General features: G+C 53.5%; 1 protein-coding gene and 1 pseudogene across 1 annotated transcript; both read left to right on the plus strand.

The window, feature by feature from the left end:
• The first annotated feature begins 4202 nt into the window (after positions 1–4202).
• LOC149357177 (uncharacterized) lies at positions 4203–6050 on the plus strand (annotated as a pseudogene).
• Positions 6051–14749: 8699 nt separating this feature from the next.
• Positions 14750–16087, plus strand: LOC149357178 (uncharacterized). The gene has a single exon (XM_089576524.1). It carries the CDS (start codon positions 15017–15019, stop codon positions 16085–16087), a length of 1071 nt encoding a protein of 356 aa, XP_089432650.1. The 5' UTR covers positions 14750–15016.
• Positions 16088–21952: the final 5865 nt, after the last annotated feature.

A 21952-nucleotide genomic window follows, 5' to 3' on the forward strand; every position in this document is an offset into this window, starting at 1 on the left:
CTGTTTTTCATCGATGCCGCAGCTGAGGGCGCTTCGGAACTGGCCAGCGCTGTAGTAAAGGTGCTACTCGCGTCACCGTTTTACTGTGTTCCTCGTCTCATAATAAAATAAAGACATGATCGATTTCTGCGACACCTCCAGCAGCGGAGCTAGCAGACAGCAGGCCAGCCGCACTGGGCATCAGGAAGAAATTTGCTTGTATCGCAGTTATCACTTCTACCAGCAACTCGGTATTGGCCAACGATCCTCAAAAATGATTCATTTTTTACATTCCTCTACTCCAGGGCTTGTTATGAACGCGAACAAAGAATATTAGCGCATTTTTCTGACGCCGGCGGCAGGCATATACAGGCCGGCAGCTTCACACTCGCTGTCCGTTTCAGACGAATCTTCACGGCTGGACTCTGAGCTTTCAGTGCCCGAGTCTGAACTGTCTCTTCCATGAAGCAAAGTTAGTGCCGCACGGCTCGAAGCAAGATCACTGCCGTCCACTGTTGACTGGAAAGTTCCCGGCTGTCCCGGCTCGCCCGGCTCACCACGTAGCGACGACAGGAATTAAGCGGCTGCTGCCGGTCGCGACAGGAAACAGACGCGGCGGAAAAGAAAACGTCACGCGAGGTTCCGGTCAAATCCGCCGATTTCGGCGGATCAAGTATCGCTGCTCCACGGAGCGATCCGGGATTTACGCCTGATCCCGATCTGCCATTGGAACACACAACTCGCGCTCCCATTTCACCATTGGAATACGACTGGTCCAAACCGAGCAGAAAAACTTGATCCCGATCTGCCATTGGAATTCAACATAAGGCTATAAGGGACGCCGTAGTGAAGGTCTCCGAAAATTTCGACCACCTGGGGTTCTTTAACGTGCACTGACATCGCACAGCACACGGGCCTCTAGAATTTCGCCTCCATCGAAATTCAGCCGCCGCGGTCGGGACCGAACCCGCGTCTTTCGGGTCAGCAGCCGAGCGCCGTAACCACTGAGCCACCGCGGCGGGGCCGGTGTATATATATATATATATATATATATATATATATATATATATATATAATCTGAAAAACACACCATGCATAAAGCATATCGCAAACGAACAAAATCTGAGCAAAACAACGATTGGACAAAATTTAGTTTAGAGGCAAGGTTTAGAAGGGGCATAGTTATCGTGAATAATCAAGAGTTTATCTATGGTGAATGGGTGCAAATTGGCTCTTCGAGATCGAAGTACGAGACCAGCCATCGAGAACACTCGTTCGCTCGGTGTGCTCGTGTCCGGAATGCACTGATTTTTTTTAGCTAGGTACGAGAGCCATGGTGGCTGGTTATGAGCCCCCTTGCAGAAGTTTAGAATGTCGTGCACTTGCACGCAGGGTTTGCTTAAATGTGCGTGACACTCGGCATTCATTTGGCTCGTCCAGTGCTGTGGTGCACTGGAATGGCGTCGCGCTAAGGACGTCAGTGTCGTTAGGGCGCGCGTCACTTACAGTTGGCTTTGTGACGTCGCATTCCTTGACATAGAGAAGCACCTGCTTCGCTAGAAACTGAAGGTTGGACGTCTCCCTTTGCATTACGTACTCTTCAATAGCTTTCAGGTTTTGAAACCTGGGATCAAGAAGCGATGCAATGACCATAACATCAGTTAGAGGAAACCTGTGTTCAAATTTCTGCAGCATCTCTCTTTTCATTTCTTGCACTAGGCTACTGGCGGACATGTCGTCTTGAAGTGAAGCGAAAAGCTCGCTTCGAATAACAATGAGCACATTAAATCTGCTCGATTTTTGCGGCGAAAGAAGCTCCACCGCGCATTTAAACTGGCTTGGCAATTGCACAATCTCTTCAATTAGACACCAGTCTCCTAGACTATAGGGAACGGGCGCCCTAGCTGAGCCAACAACTTCCTGAGCAACCCAGGGTTTGACGGAATCCCGTCTGGTCAGGTAGTGGCATAGTAGAATGTAAACTTTGGTCACTGACCACGTCAAAAAGGGGGTTAGTTGACGTTTCGGAACCGCTACGGGTTCCTTTTTCACAAACAAGGAAACCGTAGCGGTTCCGAAACGTCAACTAACCCCCTGTTTGACGTCGTCAGTGACCCAAGTTTACATTCACCTTCCTGAGCGCAGCCTTATTCGCGACGAGCCTGTCGAACACAGTTAATATGCTATGCCACCTCGTCGGCGTGTCCAGTTTAACTGTCACTGCCCCTCCACGAGCTACTGGAGTGCCGTTGCACGCATGATCGATGATTTAACAGGCTCCATGAAGTACAGGATCATTCGTCATGTTCAAGCGCTTCGGCTGTACTGACCAACGATAGCACTGCCGCATTCAGTTCCGAGTCCGCTATCTCCTCCAGGTCGGAGGTTCGGCAGTGCACAGTCTTCACAATGTAACGGCAGTTGACTACTAAGCTGTTGAATTTTGGGACGTCCAAACCAGTCGTTTACAACCAGATTGTGTAGGCCGTTCCCATACACTGGTGATGTTCCGTCTGCGCGAGATTTGCTGTGCGCTTCGTCTTCCAGCCGGCGTCAGTGAATGCACACACTTCCTTTCCCACCATGCTGAATTCTTCGAGGCACCTTCGAAACTGATTCATGATGGCATCGCCTGTATGTCTCTCAGTCATGTGTCTCGTGCTCAGAGTCAATGATGCGAGCTCGTAGTTCTCTTCAAGAAAAACAGCAACCATTAGAGTCTCAAACAGCACAGTCAGAAAAAAGATCAAAATATTCTAATTCAGGATTCTCATTTCAATCACTCTCTGTCAAAACCCGGCCCTCGCTCCTCCGCATTAAAAATGACCCCTTTTTGAGCGTTCGCTACACTTGCCCAGTATTAATCCTTACAAAAATGCTTCTTGAGACAGTGTTGAAGTTCTCATGAGCAGACTCAGCATGCGATGTTGAATTTTTGTTGTGACGAGGATGGCTTAGTGTTGGTGAATTACTGAGGCCGAATTGAAACTCATTGTAAAAGTGGCCGCCGTGCTAGAGTTGAGCATTCTCAATAAAATTTCTGCATTGCTTTCATGTTGCATTCATGTTGAAACTACTGGGGTGAGTCAACACATCATTCTGAATCTGGGCTGCGGTAAAAAAAAACAAAAGAAATCCTGGGAATACATTCGTATTGCGCCAGATGGACCGACTACCAATGCAATTTTCGGCGGTGTATTCATATTTACTGCTGCAATTTCATGTTAACGTGACGCTGACATCCCCAGCGGTGTATAGTGCTCCACACATACGCACAAACACATGTGTGTTTGTGCGTCTCTGTCCTTATATACATAAATGCACTCTCGCCTTACACACCCATAAGATAAAGAGCATGGAACAGTATTGCACACGAGGCTTCGAAGAAATTTTTTTCAAAAAATGAAATACTTAGCTTACAAAGCCTCATATATGAGTCGAGGGAACAGAGGACACGGGCCGTGCTTAAGCAGTGTGGCACAAGAGGAAAAAGTCTCGAAATTACAATTTACAAATATATGCAATCACTTTGTATGAACGTCATTGGTACAAACTGAAATGAAGGGAAACGAAATGAAATAAACTCCCGCGGGAGCTTCGGCCACACAGCATGTTTAATACTGTGCTGTCAGTGGTCCTTTGGGCTCACATGTATAAGCAGAGACGTGGGCCTGCCAATTCGCAAGCAAAACAAAATTAGCAGTACAGGCCTAAATTTCCAACACACACTGTGGGTGGGCACGTGAGAGAAAAGTCGCCTGAAGTGTGGCAAATGCATAGATTAGTATGCTGTCACTAGTGCCACGGTACCCTTTGCGAGTTGGATGTGGCGGGTCGACCGCCTGCGGAGGAAGCTTTGCTCGCCAAGGGTAAAGAGTTGGCTATCTAGGTAGCCCCATAAGAGCGCCGAGAGACGCGCTAGCATCGGGAACATGAACCGACGGGGTTGCCGGGGTTGCACCTCCTCGCCGCACCTTGAGGAGGGGAGCTAGCGTCAGTGACGGGAGCGGTCGCATACCGCGTGGGCTCCGTGACAGATCGCAATGAATTGCGATTCATCAAACTTTCCCCCTGCAAGCCTGGTATCATCGCCTCCAGGAACCTTAGCGGCACCAATCTACAGTGCATTTGTTAAGATGGGGCCAATTTTTGACCACTTTTTGGGCATTTGAAGCTTTCGTCACGCCGCGGTGGTGCTAAGCATAACGGCGCCGGGGCCTGCGATGGCCCCGGTGGAGGATCGCTCGGCTCCGGCGGCTCCAAATCAAGTCACCGGATACGACCCGCAGTCCTTGAGGATCGTAACAATGGATACCAATCAATCCGAGGATACGACTCAAGACGAGGATCCTTTACCAACCGAGGACGATTACCTTCAGGATATGGTCCACGTCTGGCGCGGAAACAAGAACGCGGCGGTGGCATCGAGGGACGCTGGTGCTGGTGCCGCCCAGCAGCAGGCGCCGGCTAGCTCTGCGCATACGCAGGGCGGGAGTGCGCTGAACGCAGCCTCGAAGCGCTCCAAGCAACTCCGGTGGTGGCCGCAGAACACGGCGCGCATCGAAAAAGACGACATCATCGTGGTGCTGAAACCGCGAAACACGATCGACCTCAAGGCAACTGTTGGTCCTGGACAAGCCGGCGCTGCAGTCCGCAGCATCCTCGGGGACGACGCGAATGCGGGACTTGCGGTGTGGCCCGTTTGGGACCAAAACGTTCTAGTCTGTGCACTGAAATCAGTCGACGCCGCGGAGAAGCTACTCCGGGATATTGTGCTGCCGGTAGGGGAACGCGAGCTACTGTTCCGGGGACACCCCAAACACTCCGGCGCGTTCTGTCGCGGCGTCGTGACTGTTTCGCCAGACGAAACGTCTGAAAGTATTAAACGAAAACTCAATGCGGAACAAAATGTGGTGTCTGTGCGCAAGCTCAGGGGAACCCCGGTTGCGGTGATCACCTTCGCGGGGACCAAGGTGCCACGGACGGTGCTGTACAGCTATGAACGGCTCCCTGTTCTCCTGTACAAGAAGACTGTGCCTGCATGCCACCGCTGTGGCACAGTGGGCCATCGGGCCGATGCGTGCCCGCGACCGCAGCCGGGGCGCTGCAAACGCTGCGGGGTCGAGGTTCCTGGTGCCACTCCTGAGGGCCCGGCGATGCATGACTGGGTTCCGAGCTGCCTCATCTGCGGAGGCGGCCACCCAAGCGGAGTTCCTGGCTGTGCCGGGCGGTTCCGGAAACCATCAAACCGAGCTCCCCAACCGGATCTAAGCCGAAGACCAAGACGGGGCCCAAGCAGGCTCCTCCGCCCAAGGCCAAGAAAGCGCCAGCCGCTAAAGAACCCAAGGCCCAAACCGGGCCATCGAAACCCGTTAAGTCCGTGACCCAGGCGGTGGCCGCGGTCCTCAACGCCAGGGACTTCCCGCCCTTGGTACCCGTCCAACAACAGGTGAGCAGTTGGAGTAGGGCAGTCCCCGGGCCCCCTACCCGTCCCTCCCCTACCAAAACCGCCCTACAGCCGCAGGTAGAGGAGCTCAGGCGCCAGAACCAAATTTAGCGCGCAAAATTCAAGAATTAGAGGCCAAACAGGCCGGGTCATCCGAACCAATGCAGGAAGCTGAGCCAGATGACGAGATGACGGATCATCCGTAACATCTTGCCTCACTAGCGTCTCGCGGCAGACCGGGGACAAGGTAATTGAATCAGTTTCCACTGCTGGTCGCGTCGGCGGCATCGAGGCACTGCAGCGCCAAAACGAGCAACTGGAGGAGCAAGTGGCGGCCTTCCCGAATCAAATCATGTCAGCAGTCCGCGAGTCCTTCCAGGACATGTTCAAGGCGGCTTTAACGCAAGCACTTCCTGACCTTATGGTCCAGGTCACTGACTCCGTCCTTAAAGCCGTGCAGCCCTGGGTCAGCACCCAAATTAAGAACTCAACTAGCTGCGAATCTCCTCACCTCAGACGTAAAACAGCATCCTGACAGCCAGCGGAGGAACACGGTTCTGGCTCGCCAGCCGGTGGGTCGGTGCGGCCCCTCACTAGGGTTGCGCCGGCTCCCGGCCAGAGCTAGTCCGCTCACCCGTAAATAAATACAAGATGGCTAGCAGATCTGACAGGAATGCTAAAAACCTTGAAAAATTCCAGATTATCCAATGGAACTGCAGGGGTTTCAGAGCATGTAAAAAGCGGTCACACCTCCAGCTCTACCTGCAGTTCCTAGGCGACATGCCGGCGCTCATTGCCCTGCAGGAGCCCGGCATAGACGCTAAATTCTCGGGCTACAGCACCTTTCAGGGTGGCCCCTCTACGTGCATCCTTGTGAATAAGGCTTACACCGTGGTTCAGGTCGACTTACACTTGAGCACCGAGCAAGAACATACAATGATCCGGGTATTGCCTCTCAGATGCCGCGACCCGTCAATACAGATCCTCAACATATACTGCCCTCCTCATGAGACGCGCGTAACTTTCAATGAAATCTTCCTTCGCGCGATCAAAACGGCAGCAAAAGAGCCTCCAGTGATCGTTGGAGACTTCAATGCTCCCAGCCTTCGCTGGGGCTACCACTTTGAAAAGGCAAGAGGACGTAAGCTGGCGGAGCTCATCTCCACCCTCAGCCTCACGTTGCTGACGGACCCGGCGTACCACACCCGAGTGGGGAATTCGGTAACCCGCGACATGTGTCCCGACCTTTCTCTCGTTAAAAATGCTAGGGCGGCTGCCTGGGAGAACTTGGGAGATTCTCTAGGCAGCGATCACTTCCTTCTCCGATTTACACTCGTGGCAAAGGCAGCGCGCAAAAAATGGGGTCAGGCCAAGCTGGCCGACTGGCAAAAATTCCAGAATCACACTATCCCTCCTGTGCTATTTTCCGGCGGCTACGCGGAGTGGGCTAACCACATATACAACATTCAGAAACAACACGTCACGACACTACAAACCACCGAAGAGATCCCCGCAGTGGACACCCACCTCCTGCATTTGTGGGAGGCGCGCCGGAGCTTAACTAAACGGTGAGAAAAGCAGAAAACTAATCGCAAACTACGCGCCCGCATAGCAAACTCACAGAGCAGGCTGCAGCGTACGCTGCTGAACTCTCTGATTCAAATTGGATAGCGCGCTGCGACGCCGCAGCTCATCAGATGAGCTCGAAGGGGACGTGGCGTCTCTTTCGCAGTCTAATCGACCCCTCCCAAACGAGAGGGAAGACGCAAAAGCAGCTCCGGCAGGCTCTGCAAGGTTATCAAGGTACGACGGCCCAACTTGCGGACACTCTGTGCGACCGATATCTCTGTCGTACGGAGGACCTGACTGGGCCTGAGTACATGTTCTCTGGCAGGCCTAATAAAACACTCGATGCCCCTTTTGAGTCGCACGACCTTAAGGCGGCCTTAGCAAAAATACGCCGGGGTACGGGTCCGGGACGGGACCACATAACAGTGAACCTGTTGTCGAACCTACCGGACTCAGCCTACCTCCATTTATTAGAACACATCAACGAAATCTGGGGCGGGCGTCCACTCTCTCCCGAGTGGAAAACGTAATTTGTGACGTTTATCCCTAAAACAGGTAAGGCCGTGAATACGGACAACCTGAGGCCCATATCACTGACCTCATGTGCGGGCAAGCTTATGGAGGCGATGGTACGGGATCGCCTCTCTCCATACCTGGAGAGCAAGGGCTTCTTTGTAGTCACCATGTTCGGGTTTCGCCCCCACATGTCTGCACAGGACGTCCTCCTACAGTTGCACACGGATGTAATACGACCCACAACTATGCAACACAATGACAAAGCCATCCTATCCTGGCCCTTGATCTGAAAGGGGCTTTCGACAATGTTAAACACGGAAGCATCCTGGCCAACTTGAGCTTTACCGATTGTGGGGCTAGGGCCTACGCGTATGCAAGAGATTTCTTGACTAATCGCCAGGCCTTTCTTCGGATTGAGGACGAGGAATACGGCCCTTACATGATGGGAACACGGGGTACCCCTCAGTGAGCGGTGCTATCACCGCTCCTGTTCAACATAGCTATGATGCGCCTCCCAAGCCAACTGGCGCGGGTGGAAGGCATTCAACACGCGATATATGCAGATGATATTACAATTTGGGCCACTCAGAGGAGCCTTGGGGACATGGAGGACCGCCTTCAGCAGGCCGCTTCCATAGTCGATGCGTATGCTATTGACTTTGGGCTCCAATGTGCTCCAGCGAAGTCGGAGCTTCTGCATGTCAGAGCGAACCCAAAGGATAGGACAGCAATACACATCTCTCTGTAAGGAGGTCCTATTAGAGAGGTGGAAGAGCTCCGTATTCTGGGCCTTTTCATTCACCACAGACTTAGACCGGACTCCACTATTGTGAAACTCAAGAGAGTAGGCGAACAGGTAGGGTGCATGATCCGCCGCGTTTCCAGCAAGCGGGGCGGTCTGCGGGGCAGGGACTCGCTTCGGCTCGTCTATGCCTTCGTGACTAGCCGGATCCTGTACGCCGTGCCATATCTCCGCGCTACTAAGCAAGACGAGGCGCGAATAGACGCCATTATCCGCAAGGCGACTAAGCGAGCTCTGGATCTCCCGGTGGCTACCTCTAATGCCAAACTCAAGGGATTGGGGGTGCTAAACTCCTACCAGGAGCTGTGGGAGGCCCACCTCGTGAACCAATACACGCGGCTCATGCAGATGGCCCCTGGGCGCCGCCTGCTAAACCGCTTACACATCCAACACGACTGCACTCCAGACGAGGCGGAGCGTATCCCAGTACTGCGGCACCATATGCTCTGGGTCTCCCCGCTCCCCCGTAGCATGGACACCGACATGCACGAAAACAGACGGCAAGCGCGGGCTCGGGCTCTTGAGAGACAACACGGCTCTCGACCCGGTGCATATTATGTAGACGTAGCAGGGCCATCGCCCACGGGATTTTACACGGCCGCTGTCATTCACCAGGAAATGCACGTTGATGGGCTCTCTTTTCCAGTCCCAAATTCAATGCGAGCCGACGAAGTAGCGATAGCGCTTGCTGCCGCCCATACCAATTCGAGAATCATTATCACCGACTCCCGAAAAGCATGTGATCATTACTTGGCAGGGGAGATCTCCCCCTTAGCTGCTTGTATTCTAAGACGGACTGCCACTGATCCAACACCCAAAAGAATCATTTGGGCTCCTGGCCACCACGGCAACGAGGTAATGAGGCTTCTGACGCGGCTGCCCGAAGATTACTCACCGGGTTCCTCATCCCAGCTCTCCTTGCTCGGCGACCAACCAGCCGCTGCTGCGATTCAAGGAAATAATAACGCATTCTAGCGACAACCACCGCCTTTTCCCGGCCCCTGCAAAGGGGCTGAGTAAGACGGAGGAGCGAACTTTAAGGCGCCTGCAGACAGGTTCTCTACTCTGTCCTGCAATCATAAAACATCACGATCCTAACACGGATGGGCGATGCCCGCACTGTGGGGAGACCTGTGCTATCTTCCACATGGTGTGGGCATGTACTCAAACTCCCCACCTCCCCCTTCCCCTACCCCTTCCAGAGAGGCATGGGAGACCTCCCTCCTCAACTGCTCCTCGCTTGAGTCCCAAAGGGCTCTGGTGAAACGGGTGAGAGACGAGGCCTCGTCATGCGGTGTCCCGGACTAGGGACGCCGACCATGTAGCAGGGCCACTCTGTGGCTCCCAAACTCTTTCACAAAGTAAAAGCTTTCACCACCACCACCACCGCGTGGTTTCCCTTCGCGCGACACAGGGATGGAAAAAGCGCGTGAAGCCAAACGACGGAATGTCCTAGCCACAACACACTCAAGAACATGCGTTTGTGACTCAACCTGACCACAGTTTACGCAGCGCGAGTCTGGAACCACACCCCAGGAGCGGAGCCTCTCTTTGGTGGGGAGCACGCCCCACTCGATGCGCCACCGGAAATCCCTCACCACGTGCCGTAGATTGCTAGAATAGACGTCCACCCACTTCGGGTGAGGCGCGCACGTCTGGCGAATGTCCAGCGGTAACTCGGAGAAACAAAGGGCCTCAGAAAGCCTGGATGCAGTCATTTCGCGCCAAGTCCCATCTGGAAACATCTCTTGCAACTGCGTATACATGCGTGCCGAGGCGGCGTAGAAGGCAAGAGGAGTTAGCGCCGTTGGGGTGTTGTTGCCGAGACCGCGCGGTACCAGGACACGCCGCCTACTTCCGAGCCAGTATAGCAGTAAAGGCCGCCTAACATAGTACAACTGGTCCACAAATTGTGCTGTTTATTGGACGCACAGCACCCGGCAAAAGGTAACTAGACACGGAATACTCCAGCCTCCGCTCTTGCGGGCGAGGCGAAGGTGGGTACGTGAGACGAGCTCTGTCTTGCCTTCCCAAAACCAGCTGAAAACCAAGGTATTAAGCTCACGAATGACAGGAGTGGGAGGCAGTGCCACACGTGCCCCAAACCAGAGTTTAGAGCACAGGATATTCTTCACAAAGTACGCCCTCTCCGCCAACGGCAAGGGAGACGCTGATACCGCTGCCACTTGCTGATGCACGGTGCTCAGAATCCGCTGCCACGTGCGCGGAGAAACGCCGTCCGCCCAGAAAGTCACGCCAAGAATGGTTACTTGCTCGGTGAGGGCAAGGCCCCCCGGCAACGAGTCAACGGGGGGTCCCAAACACAGCGCCTGACTTTTACTACATTTCAACCTGCCGCCAGAGAGGACGGCGTACTCAGCATACTCGCGCGAGAACCCCACGAGGCTGTCTGCATCGCGTAGCAGCAGGGTTACGTCATCTGCGTAGGCAACGACTTTGACATGCGTAGCACCCGGCAGCGGCAGTCCGCGTATCCAAATAGAGCCATGCACGCGTCGCAGCAGTGGGTCTATCGCGAGGGCGAACAGAACTGGCGAGAGCGGGCAGCCCTGCCTGATACCCCGCGTGACGGGAAAGCTCGGCGTGGCAACGCCGTTAAGCAAGATGTCCGCCGTTGTCGCCGCGTATAACTGTCTTAACAATGTGATCAAGCCAGCGGGGAAGTTATAGCCCGTGAGCACTTCGAGCAGATTAGGCGTGTTCTAGGCGTCTTCTCCTGGTCCACGCTGACTATAACACCGCTACCCTCGCGGTTGTTGGTGTAAGCAATCAGGTCACGAATAAGGCTCAACGCAACGAAGACACTACGGCCCGGAAGCGAGCAAAATTGGTGGGAGCTAATTAGCTTCGGAAGAAAGCGGTTGACTCGGGCGACAAGCAGGGCTGCGAGGATCTTATAATCTACGTTAAGCAGCGTAATAGGTCGCCAGCCTGACGGATTGCGCCGTCCGCACCGGATTTTGGGAGCAGCGTTATACGACCGCGGCCAAAAGAGCGCGGGATGAACTCTCCTTTGAAAACAGCGTTCAAAGCGTGTTTGATGTGGGAGCAAACCACTCTGTAGAATTCTACTGGGATGCCGTCGGTTCCCGGGGATGCACCAGAGTTCATCCTGCGCACAACTTCCCACACTTCGCTGCTTGCGATTGGGCGCATGATTGACTGCGCTTCCTCGTCGTCTAGCCGCGGGAGATCGAAGGCGAAACTAGCCACGCGCTCTGCAAATTCGCGGCCTGCACCAGAATGCTCACGGGAAAAGAGTTCTGAAAGGAAATTCCAAAACATGCGCTCTATATCGCGCCGTTCAGAGCTCTCCCATCCGTTTTCGCAGAACAGTGACGTGACGTGTGACGACACTTTCTCCGTCGCCCCTGCATCACGTGCAAGGCGCAAGACATCTGGGTTCGAACTGGGGCGGTGGTGGGCCACCGAAGCAACCGCGGCGCGCGACTGCTGACATAAAAGTCGCGAGTACCGTTCGCACTGAAATTGGAGGTACGCTCGCGGCTCCGGAGTCTGTGATCCTCCCAGTCTCACAATACGGATGCGTCGTAGACATTCTGTTATGTCAGCTGCCTCCCGCTCTCGCTTCCGCCGCCCAGCACGGATACACGCGCCCCGCCACTCCTCTTAGAGGGAGTCCCAGGCGCGTGGCTGGAACTCGGATCGCGCTAGCGACTCTGTGACCGCATCCTGTACTTCTCTCAGATCACTTACATTTTGCAGCACTTATGCATCTAATCGCCAGATAAAGCTACGGTCTCCGGGCCGACCGGGCAGGCCGCTAAGGACAAGCGCGAGCGGGCGACTGTCCGACACGTGACCTGCATGCGTCTCTGTGAAAGTTTAGGACACGGCACTGTGCGACCGCTTGCAAAAATTCCAATGGGACGTACAGTTAAAGGGAACACGGCTCCGCGGGCTGCGCACACGCGGAGCACGATTGCGACCAAGCCGGTGGCAAACCCGTGCAAAGAGGCAGATGACACGAAGCACCACTTCGAGGTCCCCCTTCTTTTGCGCCACTCTGCATTGATTCATGAACGGGTTAGATGCAGTGGCCCTATGCAGGTACAGTCGCGGTCAAAAATACGCGGCTCACGGCTCCAGTCGGCGGAGTGGCCGCGAGCCGCACCGCGGTGCTTGCCTCGGCGCTGCGAGAGTTTGCGCTTTGACGACAGGTTTCTCCCTTGCTCTCGGTCGGTTACGTCACACGGTTGATAAAGTTCAAGTGCGTCGTTCAGCTGTTTCGCAGTTGACGGTCAGGGCGAAAGGGGGCTCCGGTCTGCATAAAGATAACAATGGTCATGTAAATAAATCTGCAGTGGAAGTTAGCAAAAAGCGATTGGAGGATTGGTGGCTGAAAAGCAGAGATGTGGCATAAGGTTAGAATTGTACGAAACCGTAGGTAAAGATGGTGGCGATTCTTAATGAGAATTGCCAACACAGTAAACAAAAAAAAATAAAGAAAAGCTGAGCATGGTGGCAATTGCCACCACCCCGTTTCAAAGGGGGCGCTCCTATCCATCCATCCATCCATCCATCCATCGTCGCCGCACTGGTGCCGCCTCGTATCTCGTCTCCCGCGTGTGCGGAGGCGCTGCTGCGCGCGGCCGCTTAGCCGTTCGTGAAGCGCACGGCACGATTCTTTCTAGCATCGTAGTTGGGTTGACACCTGATGCATGTAACCCGCCGCGGTGGCCTAATGGCTATGGTACTCGGCAGCTGACCCGAAGGACGCGGCTTCGATCCCGGCAGCGGCGGTTGCTGCATTTCAGTTGAGGCGGAATGCTAGCGAATGCCCGTGTACTGTGCGACGCCAGCGCACGTTGAACCCCAGGTGGTCGAAATTTCCGGAGACCTCCACTATGGCGTCTCTCATAGCCTTAGATGCTTTCGGACGTTGCACACTACAAACCCAAAAATTTAGGCTTACGCGCTGTCCGCTTCCGTCTAATCCACCGCACCCACGTGCTCAAGGCTTGGCATGGAGGAAAAAAAACTGAGGAGGGAGCGTCCGACGACAACCTTGAAGCCTAGTCTTAACAAGTAAATATATAGCAAAAAGTAAAGTCTAGCCCCGCTGCGCGAGCGCTTGGGCCGATTAGCGCGCAAGACTGACTGTAGATCAACCTCCTTACTGTAGACGCCCGCGCCGCGGGTCGCGCATACACGCGCACTAAAACATACCAGAATCAAAACATAAAGGACTGACTCGGAGAGCGAAAACTGAGGGAGAAAACGACTTCATAAACACACGGCCTGCGAACTCTGGCCGCGCGACGTCACGCTCTCTCCTTAGTTTTTTTTCCTCTATGAGGCTTGGGTACCAGCATACATGCACCACGTTTTCAAATAATATGCCACGGTCGTTCGCTCTCTTACAGCGTTGGCATGCAAAGAGCCGCCGCATTTGTGGAATCAATGCTGTTGATGATGATGATGTCCTCAGGCTGAATGGCACATACTGTTGGGACTGGGTGTCCGAGCCAGGAAACGGTCGAGGCGACGGTGAGTCAAATGACTTTTATGTACAGTATGTACAAGGGCTTTTACATGATACAAGAGCCAAGAGCACCACGGGCTAACACAAAGAAGAAGAGCGGCCCCGGCGGCGAGCGTAGCTCGGGCGTGATGGCTCTTCCTCTGCCCGTCTGCTGCTCGGGCTCAGCACGGCTCCGTTTTTATAGCCGCTGGTGTCGGTTGCGGCAGCCAGCAGTTCAAATCCTCCAATCAGGTCACGGCACTGGCCACCGTTCAAATTAGACCAATGGTCGAGAGGCGACGGCCCGCGAAGCGTCGTAGGAGCTCGCACCGACGGAGAGGAGGGAAGGAGGAAGGGTCCGCGTCGGCGCCAGCGAGGTAGGGTGATTCACGCTGCAAGCCGCGACATGTCCTGTCCAACCGTTCTATGCCGGTTCGGGTTGGCCGCACTCTGAGCAGTCCTCGTCCCATCACCACGGGGGTCCCTCAGGGGTCTGTCCTCAGCCCTTTCCTCTTCAACCTGGTCATGGCAGGCCTCCCTCGCTCCATCCAGCAGGACCGCCGCCACAGAGTTTTCTGCTCTGTATACGCGGACGACGTAGCCCTCTGGGTCCGAGCTCCGAGGAGGCAGATAACCTCTGCCAGACAGGCCCTCCAGCGTGCCCTCAACGGGGTGCAGCAGTTCCTGGCGACCAAGGGGCTGTCTCTCTCAGCCACAAAATCTGAGGCTTTGTTTATCCATCCGAGGGGAGCACGAGCCACGGCTCAGATTGCTACCCTCAATATTGACGGCACTAACCTCCCTTGGAATTCGCAGGTGAAGTACCTTGGTCTCACCATCGATCACCGGCTTTCCTGGATTCCTGCTGACAAGGCCCTCCTGTACCATATGGACCGAGTCGGCCGAGCAGTACTTTCCATCGTCGCCCGAGGCAACGGCTGCACCCCCACTTGGGCCATCCGACTCTTCGAGGCAGCGGCGACATCAGCCATCCTTTACGCCCTCCCCCTAGTTACGCTCCGGAGCACCCGCCTTAATCGCATGGAACTCTCTCGCAGGAAATGGATCCGCCGCTTCCTGGGGGTTCCACCGCGATCGCAGGTCCCGGCCACGCTGGCAGAGGCGGGTATCTTCCCGCTGGACCTCTTGCTCCTGCAGATGGGCCTGACCCACACGGACCGGCTCGCCCACGTTCGTGATGGCGGTGCCCTCCGTGCTTGCCTGCAGGCCAACGCCAACTCTAGGATGGGGAAGCTCCACGCACTCTACGTGGAGACACTTGGCCCTCCCCAGGGCCTCACAGTCCTCCCCCCCCCTCCCAACCCGACCTCCTCTGCAGGTCACCCTGGACCTTGACGGCGTGACCAAGCGCCACTCCCCTGCTGCAGCACTCCGCCAGACCTCTGCTGCCTTCCTGGAAGAGTGCAAAGGGACCACCCTCCTCTTCACCGATGGCTCGGTCCTGCCAGCCACAGGGCAAGCAGCAGCGGCTCTGGCAGTGTCCCAACTGCAGCAGACCCGGTCCTGCAGACTTTCCTTCCCGGGCAGCTCCACGGCAGCTGAGCTGGCAGGTCTCCACCTGGCAGCAGAATTCATCGGGTCCACCACACCACCTGGCCCTGTCGCTGTCCTGTGTGACTCCCGGCCTGCCCTCCAGCTCCTGAGCAGGCCCCACATCTCGCAGACATCGGCGAGTGTCCTGCGTGCCCACTTGCACGCACTTGAGGATGCTGGCTACCAGGTGTCCCTTCACTGGGTCCCTGGCCACACCGGCGTCCAGGGCAACGAGGACGCCGACTCCCTCGCCAAGGCTGCCCACAACGATGGGTCGCCAGTGACCACCAAAGTGGCCCCGCATGACTTTGCCCGGCAGCTACTAAGGCGGGCGGTAAGGAGAAAGCACCCTGACAGGCGTATCTCTGCGTGCAGGCCCTTCCACCGGCTCCCAGACAAGATCCGCCGCAGAGAACGTGCCCTCCTGCTCCGACTTCGGATTGGATGCTCATGGACGCCGACACGCAAGTTCGTAGTTGGAATGGCCTCCTCCCCTACCTGTCCATCGTGCGGGGATACAGGCACCCTGGGTCACCTGTTGGTTGCATGTCCTACTTTTGCTCTGCCTCGTAGCCGTCTCTTTGCAGGCTACCGTGCCCTCGGCCTGCCAGCAGACACGGAGGACCAGCTGCTGTTCCCGGCCCGGAACCTCCTGCCCGCCTGCCGGCTCATGCTGGCCTACCTCAAGGAGACCGGCCTGGACATATTTCTGTAGCCCGAGGAGCCTGGACCTGCAGCCCAAGGCCTGCGGCCTCTTGGACCTGCAGCCTCGGACCTGGACCCTTCTAGACCTTCGGCTCCTCGCAGCCACATGAAGGTCTAGGAATCTGCCTCCCCCAGCCCGGTGCTTGCACACTATCCCAGTGCACCGAGGCTTCCCCCCCCCCCCCCCCCGCGAGCTGTTGTTGCGGCGGCGGCGTTACTCCAAGATCCCTCCCCCTGCACGGACACGAACCGCTCCTCGTCGCGGTGACGACCATACCCCCTCCCTTCTCCCCTCCCTACATCCCCCTACCCCTTCCCCTGGTCCCCAAGAGTGATGCCACCAACTGGCCAACATACGTCGGGACCAGTATCCCCTCCCAAGAATACCGCAAAGTAATCAATCAATCAGAGTCTGGGCCTGCTTTGAGGGACGGCGAGCGCGCAGCGCTGGTTTACAGAGAGGCCAGCCAGCGAAATGTGGGCGCCGGCACTACAGTACCCACGGCGGGGGATTGGCCAGGGTGCATAGCGGATACAAACGCACTCATGTACAGGTAATGGAGTATATTTAAATTTAAAATTTTGGGACATTAAAAGCTACATGTGGAAGAACAGCCGGTTGCGCAATAGGTAGCTGCAGGAGGTTCATTATTCTAATAGACAAAAAGGAGGCATTACATGTAAACCATTAATATATTCACCGCTGGCAGCGATGTAGAAATCTACGAAAAATAGCGGTCCCGCACAGATCCAAAAATGTAATGGGGATTATTAAGTTTGAAGGCGAAAATCAGTGCGTAAATTTAATTTGAAACTTCGGGGGTCGTTTGGGTAGGGGAAAATAACGTGAAAGAAGTGTTTTCGGAATCTTAAGATTTGGGGCAAACTAAAGAAAAATGTCATGAAGTGATGAAATTTATTGTAAGTGCATTGAGAATTTAGGCTCTTATGTGTTATCTCTTACATGTGCAAGGTATCGTCATCATGAATATGAAGAGAAATAGATTGAGATGTATGGGTTACAGGGGCAAGTATAATGGTTTTATGATAGTGCATCGGCCTCATACAATGATAGTCAGATATCAGGTTTTTAAGGTTAATCTGTCATTTTTGAAAGCCTGGTAGAACGTGTGACTCAGTGTCCAGACGTTTGCACCTACTTCTTTTTATAAAAATGATTCAATATATTCTGGCGTTTACCTTTTGTTCGGGATCATTTTTTTGTGTATATATGGTAAGAAAAGGTGCGCTTCTCCTGCCCGCTTGTATTTAAATACTGCTGAGTATAAGTGTGCACGTTTGGTAACCGGCGATGATAACAGCATTTCACACCGAAACAAGATGGCAGTTCAGTAGAGTTAGTTCTTGGGCTAGTTGGTATACTTGATTTAAACTCATAGTTTTCCAGCGCAACGGCACACAGCCAAAGAAAAGAAGCAGGAAGAGAAGAAGGACAAACACAGCGCTGACTGTCAACTGTTTATTTAGGGACGCACGCACAGCTTAAATACACTCAGACCAGCGCAGGCGCACACCGTGCAAGGTAAACAGGAAAAAACTCGTTTCACATCTTTATCGCAAAAAAAATTTGATAGGAACATCTTTTCTGCAGCGTAGAGATGCGCTCTAACCATGAACCGACTAGCCCAACATCATGTCTTACTTAGAGATGGACTGAAGTATCGCTGACACATTCTGATCCTGCTCTCTTAATATAATATGCCTCTATCGTTTCACGGGTTGTTTTTTATTTGCTTGTGCTCAGAATCCTCACTCCCGAAAACACCGGTGTACAATCCTTGCAAGTAGCACAGGGCTCGACAAGTTTAGCACCTTCCCCATTCCTTAGGTCTCTTGCGCGCTCCCTGAGCCGAAGGAAAAAGAATACGCTCCCTGAGCCGGTCGTTGACGCAGCGCCAAGTTTGCCCGATGTACGATCTGCCACACGTCAAGGGGACTTCGTACACAACGCCTGTGGCGCATTCCACAAAGCGGTTCACGTGCCTCTTTTTACACCCAGGTTTTTTGTCTGTGCGTCCCTAAATAAACAGTTGACATTCAGCGCTGTGTTCGTCCTTCTTCTCTTCCTGCTTCTTTTCTTTGCCCGTGTGCCGTTGCGCTGAAAAACTATGAGTGTAAATCAAGATGGCAGTTTTTCGTATGCATCGACTCTACGTAATAAATGGCGAGAAGTTGTAGGCTATGAGAAGAATTTCTTTTGTGTGTTTTCAGAGCGATTGTGTGTGATTGTGGACACAGCAAGGGTGTCTTAAGAATTTTTTAAATGTGGTTATTCTCGCACATTTTTTAGCCGTTGATCTATCGGCTGCACATATGAGATTATTTCTCAACATTAGCAATTAAATCTCAAGCCTGCCTAATGCTTGGTGAACGCCCGTGACGTTCGCAGCCAGTCCTATTTAGGCTCGCGCGATGGGTCGGAGCACTGTTCACCACTACAGCCGCCGAAACAGACGCGGAACGATGCTGACACAGCGATTCATTGCCGACAGCGAGTGGCAAACAGCGGCTCCCGGCGAAGAACGCGATGAGACATGCCTGATAACAAAGAAAGGACAGGCATGCTCAGGCAATGGTTTCCAAAGCATGACATTCGAATTTGGGATGATTGGGCATTAAGCTTGCAGTTACTCACACCAAAGATGTCTCGTCCCAAAAGGCGGTGTTCGTCTCCATGGCAACTTTTGTCCGGTTGCGTCGGAATAGAAAGCGCGATAACTGATGCGCTTTAACAGCGATTGAAAAGCATGGCTGGCGGATATAAAGCGCAGTGACAGGCTTGAGGTTTTCCATTAGCACAGCGTAAAGCACGCAAGCATGGCGCGACTTGATGCTGTTAAGACGCAAAAGGTGCTAGATCTTTTTATTGCTGGGCGCAGTCGGCGAGCAATAGCTAGAGAGGTTTGATGTTCAAAATGTGCTGTAGACCGGATTTTTCGTTCGTTTATGGCCACACACCGCGTGGAGGACGCACCTCGATCAGGAAGGCCTTTGACGACAACGGAGGACCAAGACATGGCAATTGTTGCAGCTGTCAGTTGCGAGCCCGCTATTACTGCTCTCGAGATCAAGAGGGAGCTTGATCTCCCTGTATCAGTTTCAACTATTAAGCGCAGCCTGTATGCCGCTGAAGAGCAGGGTGGCATGTCAAAGGCCGCGCTTGAATGAGTCGGAAAAGCGAGCCCGGTTGGAGTTAGCGACAGAGCACTTGTCTTGGCGGCAGGAGGACTGGAGAGAAGTCGTCTTCAGTGACGAATCTACATTTGTCACCAAGTGGGACCAGAAGCGCAGAGTGTGGAGTCTCCTCGGCACGAGGTAAGCCAGTTTCTGTGTAACCGAATAGATTACAAATGATGTCCTCCTTTACAAGGTGCATTGGTTACACTGCTTTGTGGAGCTCAACATCCCAAACCTACACATGAGCTATGAGGGATGCTGCATGTCAGGCTGCGAGTTAATTTAGACAGCGTAAGGTTCTTTTAACGTGCACTTATATTGTGAAATACACGGGCGTCCTTCATTTGGAAGCAGAGTGATTTATTACGAGTGCTGAATCTGCGCAGTCAATGCGAATTTCAGTGTGAAATCAACGCACATTTTACAGATACGACGAGCAGTACATTCAGCAAGTGGCAGCTAGTGGGCGCTGCTCTATCAGCGTGTGGGGCGCCGTTACCTGGCAAGGACTTGGACCGCTGCATCTTATTGATGGGAACCTGACCGCGGACCAATACACTCAAATTATAGAGCAAGTCCTTGTTCCCTTTGCGCTGGAAGGCCCATTCAAAGATGGAGTACATATTTTTCAGCAAGACAGAAGCCCTATCCACACCGCGAGGTAAGGAGAATCTCTGTCGTATTTAGAGATTATAACCTTATTTGCCCCGTGATGAAAATTTTTGGCAACGTCTCTCTAAACACTTCACACAGAAAGAAAACAGTGAAAGGGCCTTAATTTATAAACATTCTCGGTGGTTAAGTGCAGACAGCTATGTGTACCATAACAAAGAAAAAGACACTTGCAGAACATTTCTCGTAAGCCTTAGATTTAATAAATTCGATTCACTATGTTCCTAATGCAAAAGCACCTTTAGCCTGTCATTCCTCCAAGAAAGAGGGCGCAGAGGTGGGGGTGATGGCGATAGTGAGGCTTAACGTCCCGATGCAGCTCAGGCTATGCGAGGCACCGATGTAGAGGGCTCCGGGAATTGCGACGAACGGGAGGGGTATTTAAAGTGCTCTCACATTTTGAGCGCGCGCGCGCACGCACGCACGCACGCACGCACGCACGCACGCACGCACGCACGCACGCACACACAAACACACACACACGCACGCACGCACGCACGCACGCACACGCACGCATACACACACACACACACACACACACACACACACACACACACACACACACACACACACACACACACACACACACACACACACACACACACACACTCACACTCACACTCACACACACACACACTGCCTACCACTCCAGCGTGTTAGGCTCTCACGAGAGAATAGCATATCTGCTAACGTTTCTTCTTTTTCCACAAAGAAATATCCCTTTTCTTAACTAAAAATTTCATTCCTCTATTAATTCCTGCCTTTGCGTTTTCTGACTCCCGTATTTTTTTCCCTCACTACTACGCAGGAGAGTTGGAAAAACCCTTGAACTTGGCATCTAAGTGTTGTCATGGCCCCCAAAAGGGGCAGACCTCAACATAATCGAAAACGTATGGGGACAAATGAAAAGGCGACTGGCCCGTCGTTCCATTTCACCTCAGAGGCGAGAGTATTTGTGGAGGGCAGTCAAAGAAGAATGGGAACACCTTCGTTCGCTCCCCACTCTCGTTCCAGCGTTGTACACCTTCATTCCCGCGCGGCTTCGAGATGTGGTCGCTGCCGAGGGGGGCGTTCACCAAACATTAGGCCGGCTTGAGATTTGATTGATAATGTTGAGAAGTAATCTCATATGTGCAGCCGATAGATCAACGGCTAAAAAATGTGCGAGAATAACCACATTAAAAAAATTCTTAAAATACCCTTGCTGTGTCCACAATCAATCATCGCGGCTCTGAAAACACACGCATAAAGAAATTCTTCTCATAGCCTACACTTTCTCGCCATTTTTTACGTAGAGCCGATGCATACGAAAAACTACCATCTTGTTTCGGTCTGAAATGCTGTTATCGTCGCCAGTTGCCAAACGTTGTTAAGATCGTTGTACACAAGCCTGGAAAGAATTGCTTCCAGACGTGTGTCATCGTGAAGCAAGATGCGGCGCAGGCTAGCGACTGCGGCTAAGCACGGGCGGAAGCAGCGGCGACTGCGGCGGCGTCCAGTGGCCGATTCTACCCGGGGTCGCCGGACGAGGGAGCGTTGCTCACAAGATTAAGCTGTTGCTGCTAATCGAAAGACGGTTGTGTACTCGACAGTGATCTCGTGCTTCGGACATCCGGCGGGGGAGTTCGAGGACGGTTGTTCACCTGCTGGGAGGCAACAAGCAGAAGACTTGCCGCCGTGATCGAAGTGACCCATCAGTGTTTGATGACTCTGTCTCTTCTCCTTCCCATCTTCCGAGCTGAGAGAGAGCCATCACCGCCCCTGCCGTGGGTGGCACCACCAGCGTCATCAACTGCGCATTCGATTGGACAGCGTTCTTCAAGCTTAATTCCCCAGTCAAGGGATCTGGGGAATGCAAACGCTATTTAACGGGATGTTTTTTGGTGACCAGAGCACTCCCGTTTCGACTGTAAATATGTGAATAAACCTTCTGAACAGTTTCCTCCTTAAAGGGAAGCTGAAGAGTTTTTCGAATTCATTAAAATTCTCACGTGTGGATGTGGGA

Source organism: Amblyomma mixtum, chromosome 3, assembly GCF_055824585.1.
Source record: "Amblyomma mixtum isolate Tamu chromosome 3, ASM5582458v1, whole genome shotgun sequence".
Taxonomy (NCBI): Eukaryota; Metazoa; Arthropoda; class Arachnida; order Ixodida; family Ixodidae; genus Amblyomma; species Amblyomma mixtum.